The following is a 16028-nucleotide window of genomic DNA, read 5'->3' as shown; positions in this document are numbered from 1 at the left end:
AAAGCCAAAGGGCTGTCAACTTGAAACACGAGTCGAAGCCAAGAAATCTTCGGCAAAAAATTAAAGTGTATCCTATACACTAAGAAAGCCAAGGGGCTGTCGACTCGAAACACGAGACGAAGCCAAGAAACCTTCGGCTATAAATTAAAGTGTATCCTATATACTAAAAAAAAAGCCAAGGGGATGTTAACTCGAAGCACGAGTCAAAGCCAAGAAACCTTCGGCTACAAATTAAAGCGCACACTAAACAAGACAAGGGGCTGTCGACTAAAAACAGGAGTCGAAGCCAGAAAACCTTCGGCAAAACAAAGTACATATTACCAAAGTCTTCAGAGCAAGACTGCAAGGAAGGGGGGAGACGCTTTCGCACAATATTGCAGCCTTCCCCCCATAGACTTTGTCTCACCAAAACAATAAAACATCGAGACAACCTTGCAAAGAAAGGAGAGAGACGCTTTCGAAAACCTTTGCAAAACCTATCCCAAACATAAACCTTCGGAAAAACAAGAGCTTGGGAGGGGGAGGACGCTCCCAAAAAGAAAAGCTCTTGTCCCCCCGAAGATCACACAAGCCATCACGAAGGATGGAACATATCCGAAACCAAGCCATCACGGAGGATGGGATAAGCATGGTATCTCACAGAGTAGATCTAAACAACTACCAAGCCATCGCGAAGGATGGGGCGAGTCACAGCAAGTCTTTACAAAAGCTAACTGATAATCGCTTAATTACAAGCTTCGCCCATGCGATTGCAAAAATTCCATAACACTGGCACCAGGGTTAGCAAAACTAAACTGCTCCCAGTCCGAACCGCTTGTAACAATATCATCACCGTGAATTCACAGTGGACAGACAACCAAAGCTGGTCCGACAGAAACGATCGCCTAGACAAAGTAGCAGCAGTTTATCACTTCCAAAAAGTTTTCAGAAACACACTCTCTACCCCTTGGGACCAAATCTACACCTGAGATCCTCCGTCGGCGGAATCCTTCGGTGGGCTGCCCCCAGAACCACCGCTGACATCCTCAGGATGCACTCCCTCTTCCACGATGCCTTTGGCTGCTTCCCGAGCTTGCTTCACCTACAAAGAAAATGCAAATTAACTATCAGCTTGTCTATCCCATAGGAAGTCGATACTGCAAAAGGACAAAAAGAAAGGTGAACACCGACCGCTTCCAGCCTCTGCCGGGCGGCCTCCCGAACCATCTCTCGACCAGAAACCTTCCAAAATTTGCGAAGGAAAGACTTCCTTACAGCTTGGATCTTCGCAGTGTCTTCGTCAAGCTCAGAAGGTTCTGGGAAGACATAGTCCCGAGCCCCAATCCTTTCAAGCTCCGGGCAACCTTCATGGGCAAGAATGGCCATAACACTCTCACAGGCAACGACTGCGGTGTTGTCCGACACACTGGCCAAAATCTGGCTTAGATCCTCAAATTCACTCTGCAGCCAGTCAAGAAGCCCTGACGCGCCGTCTTCGGAATCCTCCGTGAAAAGCGAGGGCTCAGCACCAAAAGATGCCAAAGCCTTGCGGTATTCCTCGCGGATGGCCGCGCTCTTGCCTAAGATGTCCTGTGAGGCGGACTCCCACATCGCGCAGTCCTCCTCAACCTCCTTCTCAAGTTCTGAGATCTTGTCATTCTTTCTTTCCACATCGGCTTTGAGCTGGCGAACCTCCGTTTGAAGGTGAGTAACCTTCGCAGCATCTTTTTCTACCACACTTCGAAGATTCTCAAGAACACCTTTGTCAAGGCTTATCTTCTCCTGCATCTTCGCAATGGTCCCTTCCTATTCCGATATCTTCCCTTTCAGGAGCTCGTTCTCCGATGTCAAAGAACCGCGAAGGTTCTCCAAAGCTTCGTTTGCTTTCTCCAAAGTGCTAATCCGCTCCATCAAGCGAGCCTTCTCGGCAGAGTGAGCCAGAAAATCACGCTCATCCTTCCTCGCGCTACCCACAGCTGCACGACTGGCAAGCAAGGCCTGAAAAGAAAACCAGGCTGAAAACCAACACCGCCAATCAAAGACAACTCAACAACACACAGCACAAACCTTCGCGCATAATGACACTGTGATTCGGCCAAGATTTCCGGTCCCATAAACTCCCAGACTCTTCAAAAAATCTACACACACCAAAACACATGACAAAACTGCACAAAACACAAGAGCTAAAAGAAAACAAAGGCCAGAGCGTTGTACCCTCAGCATCAAAATTCTCGACGTCCCCGGGGAGAGCAGGCTGGCCCCTCGACGCGACTCCAGCAGTCTCAGCCTCCGAAGGTTCCAGCCTCAGCAAATCCCCGAGCTCCTTCATCACGCTTGCAACATCTAGTTGAAGGGGGTACCGAAGATAAGGGTCAATGTCAGGCCCTTGGAAAGCAAGGCGTCTAGAAATCGAGAAGGTACCTAGTTCAGAAAAATGATCCTTCGCTTCAATCAAATGGCCGTCAGCCCCCGCGGTCCCTCGGGCCTTGTCATCTTCGCCGGTCGGGCCTCCCACGAAATCATCCTTCCCGTCAGCACCCTGGGATCCTCCAGTGGAAACCCCCTTCCCCCCTCCCTGTCATCATTCTTCTCTGGGGATGACATCTCTTCAAGCAAGAGCTGGGGGGGCGCTCCTCCCTTCTCTTGGGTTGAACCTCTGCGAGAACTGAAGGTGCTTCCTCGTCTAAAAGATTTACAACCCGAAGGGAAGATTTGGACCCCTTCTGCACTGCCGTCAAGACAGCACCTACAGTGTCCGGCTCTGCATGGAACGAACCAAATTGATCAAGATAAAGGTGAACCCTTTCACCAGTGCGCGAGCGCCAGGGAACGCTACTCTCCATAGCGCGAAGCTCCCGCATAAAAGCATTGCTGCCCAAATCCTCTCTAGCAATACGAAAAGAGTAACCGCAAGGAAAGATACCTTTCCCCCTTGACTCTTTCGCCGCGCTCGCCGCAGGCTTGATCATGGAGGTGCCCGAAGGATTATCAGCGACTACCTTCGGAGCCTTCGCAGACTGAACAACAACGGCCTCGGCCCTCTTGGCCTTCTTGGCTGTTGGACCTTCGGATGCCCTCGCGGAGGGCGCAGAAGTATTTGCCCCCCTCTTCCTCTCGCGAGGAAATTCGCGAGGACCATACACAACGCCCATCTTCAGAAAACTCCGATTCACCCTAATCTTCTCGGAGCAAACAGCTTCAAACGAATCACGCTCCTTCCCCAGATAAGGACCGGCAATAGCAACGGCCTCTTGCTCGATCTCTTCGACGATCATATCGTCAGAAACATCTAAGGGTTTCCGCAAGCCAAAATCCGGGAAAGGAAGCTTATCCTTCAAGCCAGCAACTCGAACCTTCGAGAAGGCCCCCGGTAACCAACCCCTTGTCAACAGCCAGACCTTCGCGGCCAGATATTCTTCGATCAGATCACGACCGCTCACGACGCGCGCCGCAGAAGCAAATCCGGAGCAGCACTCCTTGTAGCCGGCCGCAGTCCTCCGGAAGTCTGCCTTGGTAATGTATTTGAACTCCGCAACCTTCGCGGCAAGGGGATAGGAGACTCCTTCCGAAGAGTCAACACTAGGAAAAACAATTTTGGCATAAAACCAGTACTGCTCCCAGTCATCTTCCCACTTGTTCTTCTGGCAATAAGATAGTTCCATCCTGTCGATTCCTTGGGTCTTGTTGGTCCTCCTTGGGTGGAAGGAACAACACCCACTCTAAGCAGAATATACTTGCGGATCTTCGTCAAAAGAAACCTTCCGTGTCTGTGGATGCATCTCGTAGAGTCTACAGAAAGCATCCACGCTAACTGGCCCCTCGAAGGTCTTGACGGCCCAGAAAAACTTCGACACCTGCACGATGGCGTTGGGGGTAAGGTGGTGCATCCGAAGACCAAACCGGGCCAGAATCTTCGGAAAGACGGGGTCTAGCGGAAAACGTAGACCAGCAGCAAAGAAGTCCCAAAACACCACGCACTCTCCTTCGCGAGGGTCCGGCGTAACCTCATCACCAGGGGCACGGCAAATTTCGGGGCCAAAGTACCCTTTCTGCTCATAACTCTCGACCAACTCCCGGGTCGCCCACGACTGACCAAACATGAGAGTAGGAGGAGGCTTCTCCCGGGACCCCATCAGCTCCGAAGGATCAGCGTCCACGTTGGCCAGATCCTCCTCTCCCTCAGACAACTGCCTCCTCTCCTCTTCCGAAGGTTCGATGTCCTCGGGTCCGATGGGCCTGGCAGTAACCTTCAACCGGGCCATCCCTAAACAAAACAAATTTTCAGAATCGTAATGAACAAATCGCGAAGATCCCAGGAAAAAGGTTGAAGCAATAACTCACAAAGACTTAGCAGAGCACTCCTTCCCTTTCCACAACGGCCGCGAAGGATGGGTCGGAAAGGACGCTTTCACGACCCGAAGGATGGGGCGAATCGAAAAGCGCCGCGTGTCAAATTCGACGAGCGAGCGAAAGTTCGTAAAGAATGAGAGCGTGAAAGCGACCTTTCCTCCCCACCCCCTTTTATAGGGGGGTAACTTCGCACTGTTCACTCAACGGTAAAAACGAGGAGAAGTCAGAACGACGGCAAATCAAACCGTGACACGTGTAACAAAATACCTTCGGGCCTCGCCCACCTCCGACCTTCGAGGGAGATGCTTTCGCATGGATGTCTTAACCGATCTTTGTCTTTTCGAGGGTTCGGCCAGCCGGAGTCGGACCTCGCCCGCGAGGGGCTACTGTTGGGGATCGCCCCCTCGCGAAGGTGGTTCGACCCGAAGGATGTCCGAAGGTTCTCCGAAGGTGATGAAGCATCGAAGAGCTTGTCGAGGTCCGGCGCCCGGAGGTGATGTTCTTAACCTTTGGGATGCTTCGGGCAGCCCGAAGGTTCCGACGACCGCTCGGGGCCATGCTCTCGGAGGCTATGACAAGAACCTTCGGACGCGGAGTACGGCTCAAGAATGGCGAACAATGAAAGCGACGCCAGACGAAGCCTGTCGAAGACCACCACCGAAGGTCCCCGAAGGGCGAGAAACATGTGATCCGAGTAGGAGTATCCAAGTCGGACTGTCCAACCTAGGGAATTACCAAATACCCCTGATGTAATCTCTTGACCTTCGTGGGGGCGGAGGGGCATTTTTGGAATGATGTAATAAGGTTGGGGGTATTTCGTGTACGGGTTGGAACATTTCGTGCGAACCATAGTGCAATTTCTATTGTGCAATTCGTGTCTCTGTGTTTTAACCTTCGTCTGAAGTGTACTTCCTCTGTCTGGTGATCGGGCCGAAGATCCCAACAGTAAGAAAGAAATGTGCAACCCAAGAGAACTCGAGTTGGAACTATGTACACTACATGTGCTCAAAAAATATCAAAAAATGCATGACTTCTGTCAAATGATGGGCTCTTTCGAGCTTATTTGCTTAAGCTGTAAAGAAAAGAGCGAAGTTGAGCGTTTAAGACTATTGCTAGCACAAATGTATTTTGACCATTAGTGCACAAATGTACAAATATTTTCTGTACTAGTAGATGTGAACTGAGACTTCGATTCGTCCTGAGGGTTGCAAAGTGATTGGCCATGTTGTCTTGATGTCAAATTATATATATCATCTGGATGACCATATCAAGGGTAAGAGTAATCTCAACCATAAGTAGTTTCCATATCATGTTAACATACCATGTCCTATAATAACTACCTTCCCAATCCACCATATGTATACATATCCTCACTCAATTTTCTCACATATATCCCAAAGTATTTTCTTCTTCCACACATATCATATAGGCACCACTCTTTTTCAGTATAGATTTAGGTATTCCATAGTGTATTGATTTTTCTGGTTGAAATCATGTCTTACATGAGAATCAATTTTCTTTATCCCTTACTTCTCTCCCCCATTCACTATAGTCGCATCAAAGCAACTTTTTTTTGCCCCCATAGACATGTGCCCACCCAAGCCGTGCCCATCGTATGGATGATCTTGAGCGATGGAGATGCATCCTAAGATGTTAATGGAGGTTAACGGTGTCGGATGGGCAAAAGCATCTCATCTCATATGTTTACGGGCTATACAGTAACTTTCGTCATATTCCCCTGGACGCATCTCATATCCCCCTTCCATCCAAAAGGCATGCCTAATCACATAATCGTCTACTAACTCTAGCTGCCAGGCAACTAGAGATGAGGGTGCAACATAACGATGAGGCAGCTCCTACATCTAGCACTGCTAGCTTGTAAATCTCTATGGCCACCACCACCGTGCCATGCACCATGGAGCCGCTGACAGTTGTTGCCGCCCGGCAACAAGACTTGAGATTGGTTGCCGCCCATGAGCAGCGTGCCAGTGCTGTTGCAATGGAGCACAACAAGTTGGCATCAAGTCCAGGCGCGATGGACTTTCACACGTCAGAGTCTGTGTCCATGGCTCCCCTATGAGGGGCTTGCTGGAGTGTGGGCAAGGTTGGTGGTGGCACGGTAACACTGAGCGAGGAGAGGGAGAGTTCTCTCTCATGTATCAAGCTAGCATTCTCATCTTGGTTTCTAGTAAGGCAAATAACTATATTTCTATTCTAGGATTTGCATTTGATGTGGTACAATATCCACCACATCTAGAAACCAATGTGCACAGAAGCTTGTTTTATCTAGACAAATTGCTAAAAATAAATCTGCCAAAATGAGGAATGTTGAGTACTCTATCCTGCTTGTGATGAGTGAATTGTCAACCGTGCGGTGTGATCGTGCGCTTGGTCTTTGGATTGCAGGTACACGGGCGTCGAGTGTCGACGGGGAGCTGCCGTGGAGGTGCTGTGGCCAATGGACCGTGCGGTGGACGGCGGTGAAGGGCAGCCGGGACCGGAGCTCGGACCGGGCAACAGCTGTGGCGTCCACTCCTGGAACGAGGGCGCAAGCGGCGACGGAAGGCGGGTTTCTTGGTTTGCGCCACAAAACCAAGGAGGCAGACGGCGGTTGAAGACGCCAAGTCATGGAGGCACGGGCGTCGATCTCGGGACTGACGGAGGCGACGGGCGTCGACGGCGTCTAGGGCCTCGCTGCGGGCGAGGAGGTGACGGGCGTCGGGCGGCGTCTAGGGCCGTCAGAAGGCCGAGGCGGGAACGGCGTCTAGGGCCACGGCGTGGAGGCGGGAATCTTCCCGCGCGTGAGGTTTTGGCGGTTTTCTCAAAACCGGCCATCTACCCGGGTTTCGCGGACCCTCCAAAACTGCGGACTGGATCTTCATCAAGTTGGCGGCATCGCAGAGAAGACTTCGTTTCGAAGAAAGAACCTCGGCCGTCGGATGAGATCGTGTACAGGGGGTGCTGCAGGCCAACCGGTCTGACCAGTCCCTGGCACCGGTCTGACCGGTCTAACCAACCGGTCTGACCGGTCCAGCGTACCGGTCTGACCGGTCCCGCGGGTATAAATACCCCTTCACTTGTGTTAGGTTATATGCGGCTTTTGTAACTCGTTCGTGAATTCTCTGTTTCCCCAGGCCGCCGCCCCTGTGTTCCTCTTCCTCAGTTCATCTCTTTAGGGTAGATTTGAATATTGTTTGTGTGAGAACTCTTGTGGATTTGATTGGGAAAGGAGGCCCTAACCTTCTCGTGCCCTCTGGGCGATTTGAATCAATCCATCTCCTCGTTTTGTGCCTTGTTTGATGAAATTTCGATTTCGTTTTTGGTGCACTTGATTGCGAGGAGTCCATGAGTTCTTTGCTGTGATTCCCGTGCTCCCAACTCTAACCTAAACCCTCTGGAATCACTGGCGTGTTCGAATTCGAGTTCTTGAGTGTTTGAGAAAACCCCAATCCCTTTTGATCTCCCCCATAATTCTCACGATTTGTTGATCTTTGGGACGAGATCTTTTGGGGATATGCTCACGGGGTAGGGGCGAAGCATTCCCCCAAGTTTCGTCGGATTTCGTGGTCGTTTGCTCGGGATTCACCGTTTGAATCCAATTTTTCGGGGGTTTTCTGGGTGCTACCGGTCAGACTGGTAGGCACGACCGGTCAGACCGGTCCAGCGCACCAATCAGACCGGTCCAGGCAGATCAGTTCTGCAGCTTTCCCGATTCGCTTCCGTTTTGCTTCGTGGGTTCGCTCGCTCGTTCGAGGCCTTTTGTGTTGGGTCAGCTTTTCAATAGTTACCCCAAACTTTGGTCAGAACGCTTGAGGGCTTGGGCGATTTTGGGACATAGGTCGACGGTTTGAATTTCGGGAGAAATTTTGATCGGCTCCCATTCACCCCCCCCCCCTCTGGTCGCCGGCTTCGGTCCCACAATTGGTATCAGAGCTTGGTTGAGGTTTTCAGTACCTTAACCGGTTCAAAAACCACTCGGCGACCATGGCGAGTCTTGGTAAGATCCCGGTGTTTTCCGGCGATGACTATGCCTACTGGAAGGTTCGCATGAGAGCCTTCCTGCAGAGCATGGGAGCCGATGTCTTGGAGATTACCACGAACCAGCTTTACGAAGTGCTGGCTGTTCGGACCACACCTCTCCAGGTGACCCAGCACGAGGTTAACGCCAAGGCCGTCAATGCCTTGTTCGCTGGCGTTTCTCGTGCGGAGTTCTCACGCGTCCAGGGTTTTCAGGAAGCCCACAAAATTTGGACGTGCCTTGAGAACTACCACGAGGGTACACCTCAGGTGAAGGCCAGACTGTTCGAGACTCACCGGCGTGAGTACGACAACTTCACACAAGAGCCGGGTGAGAGCATTGACCTGATGTTCAGTCGTTTTCAGTCGATTGTGAACAAGGTCAATGCGAACAGATCTGCTGGTGCCCTTGAGTACACAGAGCACGAGAAGGCCCTTAAGTTGCTTTACGCACTTGATCGCTCTGTGTGGGATCTCAAGGTGAACACCATCATTGAGTCTGCTGGCTATGAGACTCTGACGGTGAACGAGCTTTTCAGCAAGCTCAAGGCCACGGAGGTGGATAACCAGACACGAGCCAAACTCAATGGTGCCCCTCCTTCCAAGAGCGTCGCTCTTGTGACTGGCCCAGGTGGATCGAGCTCTAACGCTAACTCTGCTCTTGGTTTTTCTCTTACCTCTTTGCCTTCTGTTTCAGATGAGCAGCTGGAGACGCTGGGCGACGACGACTTGTGCCTCCTGATCAGCAAGTTCCAGCGCGTCTACCACAACAGGCAGAGCAAGAAGAACCCCGGGTGCTACAACTGCGGCGACATGAACCACTTCGTCGCCGATTGCCCCAAGAAGTCCGGCGGTGGCCAGAACAACTCCTTCGACTACTACCGCCACCGCGACCACGACGAGGGAGGCTCCAACAAGGAGCGTCGGTGCCACAAGCACCGCAGTCGTGACCGGGGAGGACGCTTCGACAAGGAGTCGCTCAAGAAGCGCTTCTAGTACAAGGCCAAGAAGCGGGAGAAGGCCTTCCTGGCGCAGTTCAGCGACCTTGACAAGAGCTCCGACACCGACCGCTCTTCTTCACCAACCTCTGACGACGACGACAAGAAGAAGAAGAAGCGGGACAAGGAAGCCACCGGCTTCATCGGCCTTTGCTTGGCGGCCGGTCGGCGCAAGAGCTTCTGCACCATGGCGGGCGAAGCCAATGGTGCTCGTGCGTCTTCGGGTGGACACGCTACACCGACGCACTCCGGCTCTTCTCCTGGATCCGAGAGCGATTCAGAGGTAAACTCCACGATCGACCTGCTTGATACAGAGGTTAGGGAGTTGTACGCCGCTCTCGACAACCAGAAGAGGCCGCTTAAGGAAGCAGCTAGAGAGCGTAGAAAGCTTAGGGCTGAGCTGGCTTGTGCTAGGGAGAAGTCTAGTGAGGATGAGTGCGCTGGCTGCATATCTCACATGAACGATCTTGTTGCTCTCCGTGCCAAGTATGATGAGAACGTCGCGAATTTAGATGTTGCTAAGATTTCGCTTGCCGACGTGTCTCATGAGCTCGCTAAGGCCAAGCATGAACTAGAACTGGTTAAGGATGCTCCTATTGTTAGCGATGTGCTTGAATGTGAGGAGTGTCCTATCTTTAAGTCTGATCTAGCTTCGTTGCAGTCTAAGTTTGCTACTGTTGTGTGCGAGCTAGAGGAGATGAAGTCTAGGCCAGTTTTGCTTGGCGCTTGTAAGCTTTGTCCCACGCTTAGGTTGGAGCTAGAGGAGAAGAACGCTTTGATCAAGTCTTTTGGAAAGACTAAGGTCATAGAGTCTAGCCCACCTATTGACTGCTCTGTTTGCCCTGGTTTGATCTCTGATTTGGATAATCTTGCGGTAGAGAAAGCCAACCTGGAGAATGAGAATACCTATCTTAGGGCGATTCTTAGTTGGGTTTCTGCTAGTGAGCCGCAGTTGGGCATGATGATCAAGCAGTTCAAGCGTGGTGATGGGTTTGGGGTCGGTTACACATACACGAAGTCAGACTTTGACAGGTTGTATGGTAAAATCGGCAAGGCTGCTGGAAACACTGCTAGCACGAGCACGCAGCCTTCGCTTGTTGACCCCGCGGATGGTGTGCTTAAAGAACCACCGAAAGCATCTCCGCAGAAGCAGGTTTGGGTTCCAAAGCCCAATGTGCTGAAGAACCCCCTCGACACGCTCCCTGCTGCCACAGCCCAGGTTGCCCAGAAGAAGAGGGCCGCTCCTCCCCGACCGCAGGCTAGGCCTCCACCTCCCAAGCGTGAGGTGAGGTACCACTGCGAGTTCTGTGACAGGGAAGGTCACCTGGAGGAGTTTTGCTTCAGGAGGAAGCGGGTTGTGAGGAGAGAGCAGGAGAGACGGAACGCGGACATGTACTCTGGTCGGGTGCATGGTCCTTCTCGGTGTGGTGATAGGCGAGATGCTAGGGCGCGCCGTGTAGGTGGAGGTCAGGGAGACGGTGGTGGTTACCGTGCTCCAGCAGGTGGTCGTTTTGCCGGCCGTGCTCCTGGTCATTTTCAGTACGGCTATGGACCACGAGACCGAGGCTTTGGAGGAGGTTTTGAGGCTCCACGCTTTCCTCGCGGTGGTGATCGTCAGCCTCGCAGTAGACGGGACAGGGGATACGCTTTACCTGACTTTGCTTACCCTTCTGTAGAGAAAATGGCTTGTCACTGGTTTGCTTCTCACTTTGCTAACCCCAGTGTCGAGACGTTTGCTCCTCCTATGTCTCGTTGGTGATGCAGGTTGGTGGCTTGGAGAACAAGTGCTCCATGGATCTTGGTCTTATGCAGGTTTGATCAAGACTTGATGGTTCTCCAAGGCTGATGGATAGCCCATGATGGCTATTGTATCCTATGTACATTTGAGTTTGCTCTTTGAGGTCTTTGTACATTTTCTGCGTGTGTCCTGTTGTAGATTCTACATCTCTACTTGTTTTGTTTGCTAGGTCTGTGCTTGTGCTATGGTGGACTAGCCACTCTGTATGCTAGTTTTTGTGGTTTTCATATTGTCATGACTCTTGCTAGCTCAGGGTGTGTGCTTTGTTCAGTTCCCCTCATGCTTGTGTAGCTTGTACTCCTTAGGTCTGGTTGCTAGCTCAAGTATCTTTTTCATATAGTCTTGCTGCCTTGGTTCATGTTGTTGAGTGCCTTTAGACTTTTCTAGGAATATCTTTTGTCTTGATATGTTCTAGAGTGTCTTTTGGTATACTCTTGCATGTAACTTGACTAACACCTAATCGTTTGCTTGAGTTTTGCTTTGGATTTTTGGAGTTTGCTATTTTCTTGTGTCCTAGCTTCTCTTGTGCTAGGTATCACTTGTTGAGGGGGAGCTCTACCTCAGGTGCCGATGACGATCCGGAGTTACTGCGCCGGCTGCAGGCTCCGGGCCCTTCTGCTTCGACTACCTCAGCTCAGGAGGACGATCCAGTACCACTACTTCCACTTCGATCGTTCACCTCTACAAGAACCTGTTCGAGCAGAAGATGGATCCGCTGAGGACGCAGGGGAGGTGACCTCGAGCTTGCTATGCTCTAGGTCCAGCGGGATCTTCATCGAGGTATGACAGCGTTCGGCTTGTACGTTTTCCTCTCAGGATGGACTGGTGGTTTTCTGATTGTTGCCTTTTTCATGGTACTCAGTTGGATTCATTGGTCTAGTCCTGTGTGTCTTTGAGCCGTTGTATTTGCTGAATTCTTCAGTTGCTTAGTTTTTGGCTTTTCGGTGTCTTTCTCTTAAGTTTCAGCTAGGTTAGTTGCTTGTGCATATGCATTGTATATTTTGCATTTTGCATTGTCTCACTTGCACTAGCATTCTTGTATACATTGCTATGATCCTCTAGTGCCTGCTAGTGTGAGTTGATAAACTTGATCATGTATAGTTTGCTCCATTGTGTATATGACATCATCTGAGTTAAGCTATTTTGATTTGAAAATCTGAAAACATGATCACCCTGTCTTGGCTACTAGCATGTTAGGGCGTGTTGATGTGTTTTGCTATCTTATTCATGCTAGTGTGCCTTTTTCGTTCAGCAATTCATACTTGAAATGATCTAAATCTGATAAAATTGTTTTAACTGTTCTTGAATTGGATTGAAAAGATCACGGTGGGATTGCTTGTCGCACTGATCGAGCTTTCGGGACGGCTCACTTTGCACTTGTGAGAACCCGGGCAAGGCTGTGCATGACTGAAACGAGTGCCTTAAGCTTCTGATTGTCTTTTGGCATAGGCTTGGCCTCGTTGCTAAGTAAAGCATGACAAGCTTTCAACCCCTGGCATTAAGAATGGCTTGATATAAATTTGATTGAAAAATGAATGTTGGCAACTTGTTTTGGCTGGTTTGGCTCACCTGTATGAGTTTGAGTAGCACTGCTTTCCATTCCCTACTTGTTAGTGCTAGATCATGGGTGATGCTTTTATTTCTCCTAAACTGAACTTGCCTAGCTTTAGACTGATTTGATATACTCTGTTGAGCTAGATGCAGGTCCGGTTTATGGATGCACACGTGCTTGTGACTAGATGTTGCTCATATCCTTGTATCTCTGAATGCTTTCACTTACACCTCCTGCATTGCATTCATTGCATAGCATCTGTTCAGGGGGAGTCTCTGCTTCAGGGGGAGCTTTAGTTCCTTTTAGGCTTGATGTGTGCATGTGCCAACAAGGGGGAGAATTTTGAGAGAAGTGATCGAACAAGGGTGAGACTTATTTGATTTTTGAAAAACTTGTTGTGCACAGGACTTTGAGAGTGCATCATTTTGGGAGAGTTGCACTTGTGAGAGGGAAAAACTTTTCTTGGGGAGTTTCTGCTTTGGTTTTGGCTCCTGGTTTTCTCGTTTTCCCTCTGCTGCTTGCATGACTGCGTCGAGCGTTATCTCTGTCTTTGAGGAGTCATGTTTTGGCTTTTGATCGATTGCGTCGAGCCGTTGCCCTTGTCTTAGGGGATCGATCTCTACTTGAGTAAGTGACTTTCAGTTTTTCTGAGCTTTGTGTCACTTGCTTGAGTTCTTCAATTTTTTGCTTCTCTTTTTATCACTTCTCTGGTTTCAGGTGGTGTGTTGACAATGCACTCATCAAGGGGGAGATTGAGGAATGTTGAGTACTCTATCCTGCTTGTGATGAGTGAATTGTTAACCGTGCGGTGTGATCGTGCGCTTGGTCTTTGGATTGCAGGTACACGGGCGTCGAGTGTCGGCGGGGAGCTGCCGTGGAGGTGTTGTGGCCGATGGACCGTGCGGTGGACGGCGGTGAAGGGCAGCCGGGACCGGAGCTCGGACCGGGCGACAGCTGCGGCGTCCACTCCTGGATCGAGGGCGCAAGCGGCGACGGAAGGCGGGTTTCTTGGTTTGCGCCACAAAACCAAGGAGGCGGACGGCGGTTGAAGACGCCAAGTCGTGGAGGCACGGGCGTCGGTCTCGGGACTAACGGAGGCGACGGGCGTCGACGGCGTCTAGGGCCTCGCTGCGGGCGAGGAGGTGACGGGCGTCGGGCGGCGTCTAGGGCCGTCAGAAGGCCGAGGCGGGAACGGCGTCTAGGGCCACGGCGTGGAGGCGGGAATCTTCCCGCGCGTGAGGTTTTGGCGGTTTTCTCAAAACCAACCATCTACCCGGGTTTCGCGGACCCTCCAAAACCGCGGACTGGATCTTCATCAAGTTGGCGGCATCGCGGAGAAGACTTCGTTTCGAAGAAAGAACCTCGGCCGTCGGATGAGATCGTGTACAGGGGGTGCTGCAGGCCAACCGGTCTGACCGGTCCCTGGCACCGTTCTGACCGGTCTGACCGGTCCAGCGTACCGGTCTGACCGGTCCCGCGGGTATAAATACCCCTTCACTTGTGTTAGGTTATTTGCGGCTTTTGTAACTCGTCCGTGAATTCTCTGTTTCCCCAGGCCGCCGCCCCTGTGTTCCTCTTCCTCAGTTCATCTCTTTAGGGTAGATTTGAATGTTGTTTGTGTGAGAACTCTTGTGGATTTGATTGGGAAAGGAGGCCCTAACCTTCTCGTGCCCTCTGGGCGATTTGAATCAATCCATCTCCTCGTTTTGTGCCTTGTTTGATGAAATTTCGATTTCGTTTTTGGTGCACTTGATTGCGAGGAGTCCATGAGTTCTTTGCTGTGATTCCCGTGCTCCCAACTCTAACCTAAACCCTCTGGAATCACTGGCGTGTTCGAATTCGAGTTCTTGAGTGTTTGAGAAAACCCCAATCCCTTTTGATCTCCCCCATAATTCTCACAATTTGTTGATCTTTGGGACGAGATCTTTTGGGGATATGCTCATGGGGTAAGGGCGAAGCATTCCCCCAAGTTTCGTCGGATTTCGTGGTCGTTTGCTCGGGATTCACCGTTTGAATCCAATTTCTCGGGGGTTTTCTGGGTGCTACCGGTCAGACCGGTAGGCACGACCGGTCAGACCGGTCCAGCGCACCGGTCAGACTGGTCCAGGCAGATCAGTTCTGCAGCTTTCCCGATTCGCTTCCGTTTTGCTTCGTGGGTTCGCTCGCTCGTTCGAGGCCTTTTGTGTTGGGTTAGCTTTTCAATAGTTACCCCAAACTTTGGTCAGAACGCTTGAGGGCTTGGGCGATTTTGGGACATAGGTCGACGGTTTGAATTTCGGGAGAAATTTTGATCGGCTCCCATTCAACCCCCCCCCCCCCCTCTGGTCGCCGGCTTCGGTCCCACACAAAATCTTCCAGCTGGTATTGCAGGTAAAAGTCTGGTAAAAGGATGTCTAAACTAGATAAGATATTTCTCTTGGGCTTTTCCCTTTTTCTGATGGCGCCCACCCCCATGTTTTCCCTTCATCCATGCTCTAGCTCAATCTGGAATAGGTCAAGATTCTGAAAATCATGAGGAACTTTTGCTTCTTATTGTTCCCTTTTTTTCTCTTCAAAAGTCTAGGAATAGGTCTAGCTCATGTAAAGGAAAATAATAACAAGCAAAAGTGTGAAAATATTTTAGTAAAGTACTTGGTTGTTTTCTGTCAGATTGTGCTGATCTTTTTCTTTTTTGTTTTGATTTCTGTTGGATTCAGTCATATATTCTTTTTTTCCTTTTGGATTGGAAATTTTGCACAAATGAGAAGTGGAGGAATATGATTTGTTACCTCAAATGCGTTCTACACTTTCTGACAAATTTTGTTCAGGATTTATCTAAATTGATATTTGGATTCGTTATTGCTTGGAATGTGTTGCTTTCTATTTCATTTTGATTCTTGTTTCTGGTATTCGGATTCATGTGAGATTGGATTTGATGTGGTTGAATGATTGGGACTTTTCTATTAATTGACTGTATTGGACTGTGATTATACTACAAAAGTTGTTGCCTTTCATCAAAGTAACTCCATCAGACACTTAAATAGCTCATATATCAAGTTTAGAGGGTTAAACAATAGATCTCTACTAGACCCTCTTATCTTGGGGAGGCCTCCAAATCCCCTCCTCCAGCCTCTATTCTTAGGGGTTCTCTAGGGAGCTCTTTATTATAAGTTAGAATCGAGAGTTACTGCTGGAGTTGAAGCAAATTTGAAAGCCCCTAAAAAATAGATATAGTCCCATTTAGTATTTGTGGAGGGTTTGATTTATTGCTGGAGTTGCTCTTAGATTGTTTGTTTCTTTCCAAATACCAAATCACATCTTGTCCTCAGATTGTCATATTGTTCCATTCAGTTCG

At 50.2% G+C, this 16028-nt stretch overlaps 1 protein-coding gene across 4 annotated transcripts in view; it reads right to left on the bottom strand.

Annotated features, from left to right (window-relative positions):
* Positions 1 to 16028, bottom strand: part of LOC120665670 (wall-associated receptor kinase-like 4) — a 30995-nt gene that overhangs the window by 13674 nt on the left and 1293 nt on the right. Inside the window, exons 1-2 of one of the 4 annotated variants that reach the window (XM_039945295.1) lie at positions 1171 to 6643; positions 637 to 1081 (exon numbers count right to left, since the gene is read on the bottom strand). The exons of 1 other annotated variant lie outside the window; for it this stretch is intronic. In XM_039945295.1, the coding sequence (XP_039801229.1) occupies positions 959 to 1081; positions 1171 to 1767 (720 nt within the window). In that variant the 5' untranslated portion in view covers positions 1768 to 6643 and the 3' untranslated portion in view covers positions 637 to 958. Of the gene's footprint in view, positions 1 to 632; positions 1082 to 1170; positions 6644 to 15045; positions 15179 to 16028 lie in introns of those variants that run through there. 2 more of the 4 variants (XR_005671264.1, XR_005671265.1) reach the window with 2 other exon arrangements.

The sequence above is a fragment of the Panicum virgatum genome, chromosome 3N (assembly GCF_016808335.1).
Source record: "Panicum virgatum strain AP13 chromosome 3N, P.virgatum_v5, whole genome shotgun sequence".
Classification (NCBI taxonomy): domain Eukaryota; kingdom Viridiplantae; phylum Streptophyta; class Magnoliopsida; order Poales; family Poaceae; genus Panicum; species Panicum virgatum.
Note: the sequence above shows the minus strand (reverse complement) of the source record. Positions and strands in the feature narration are given on the sequence as shown.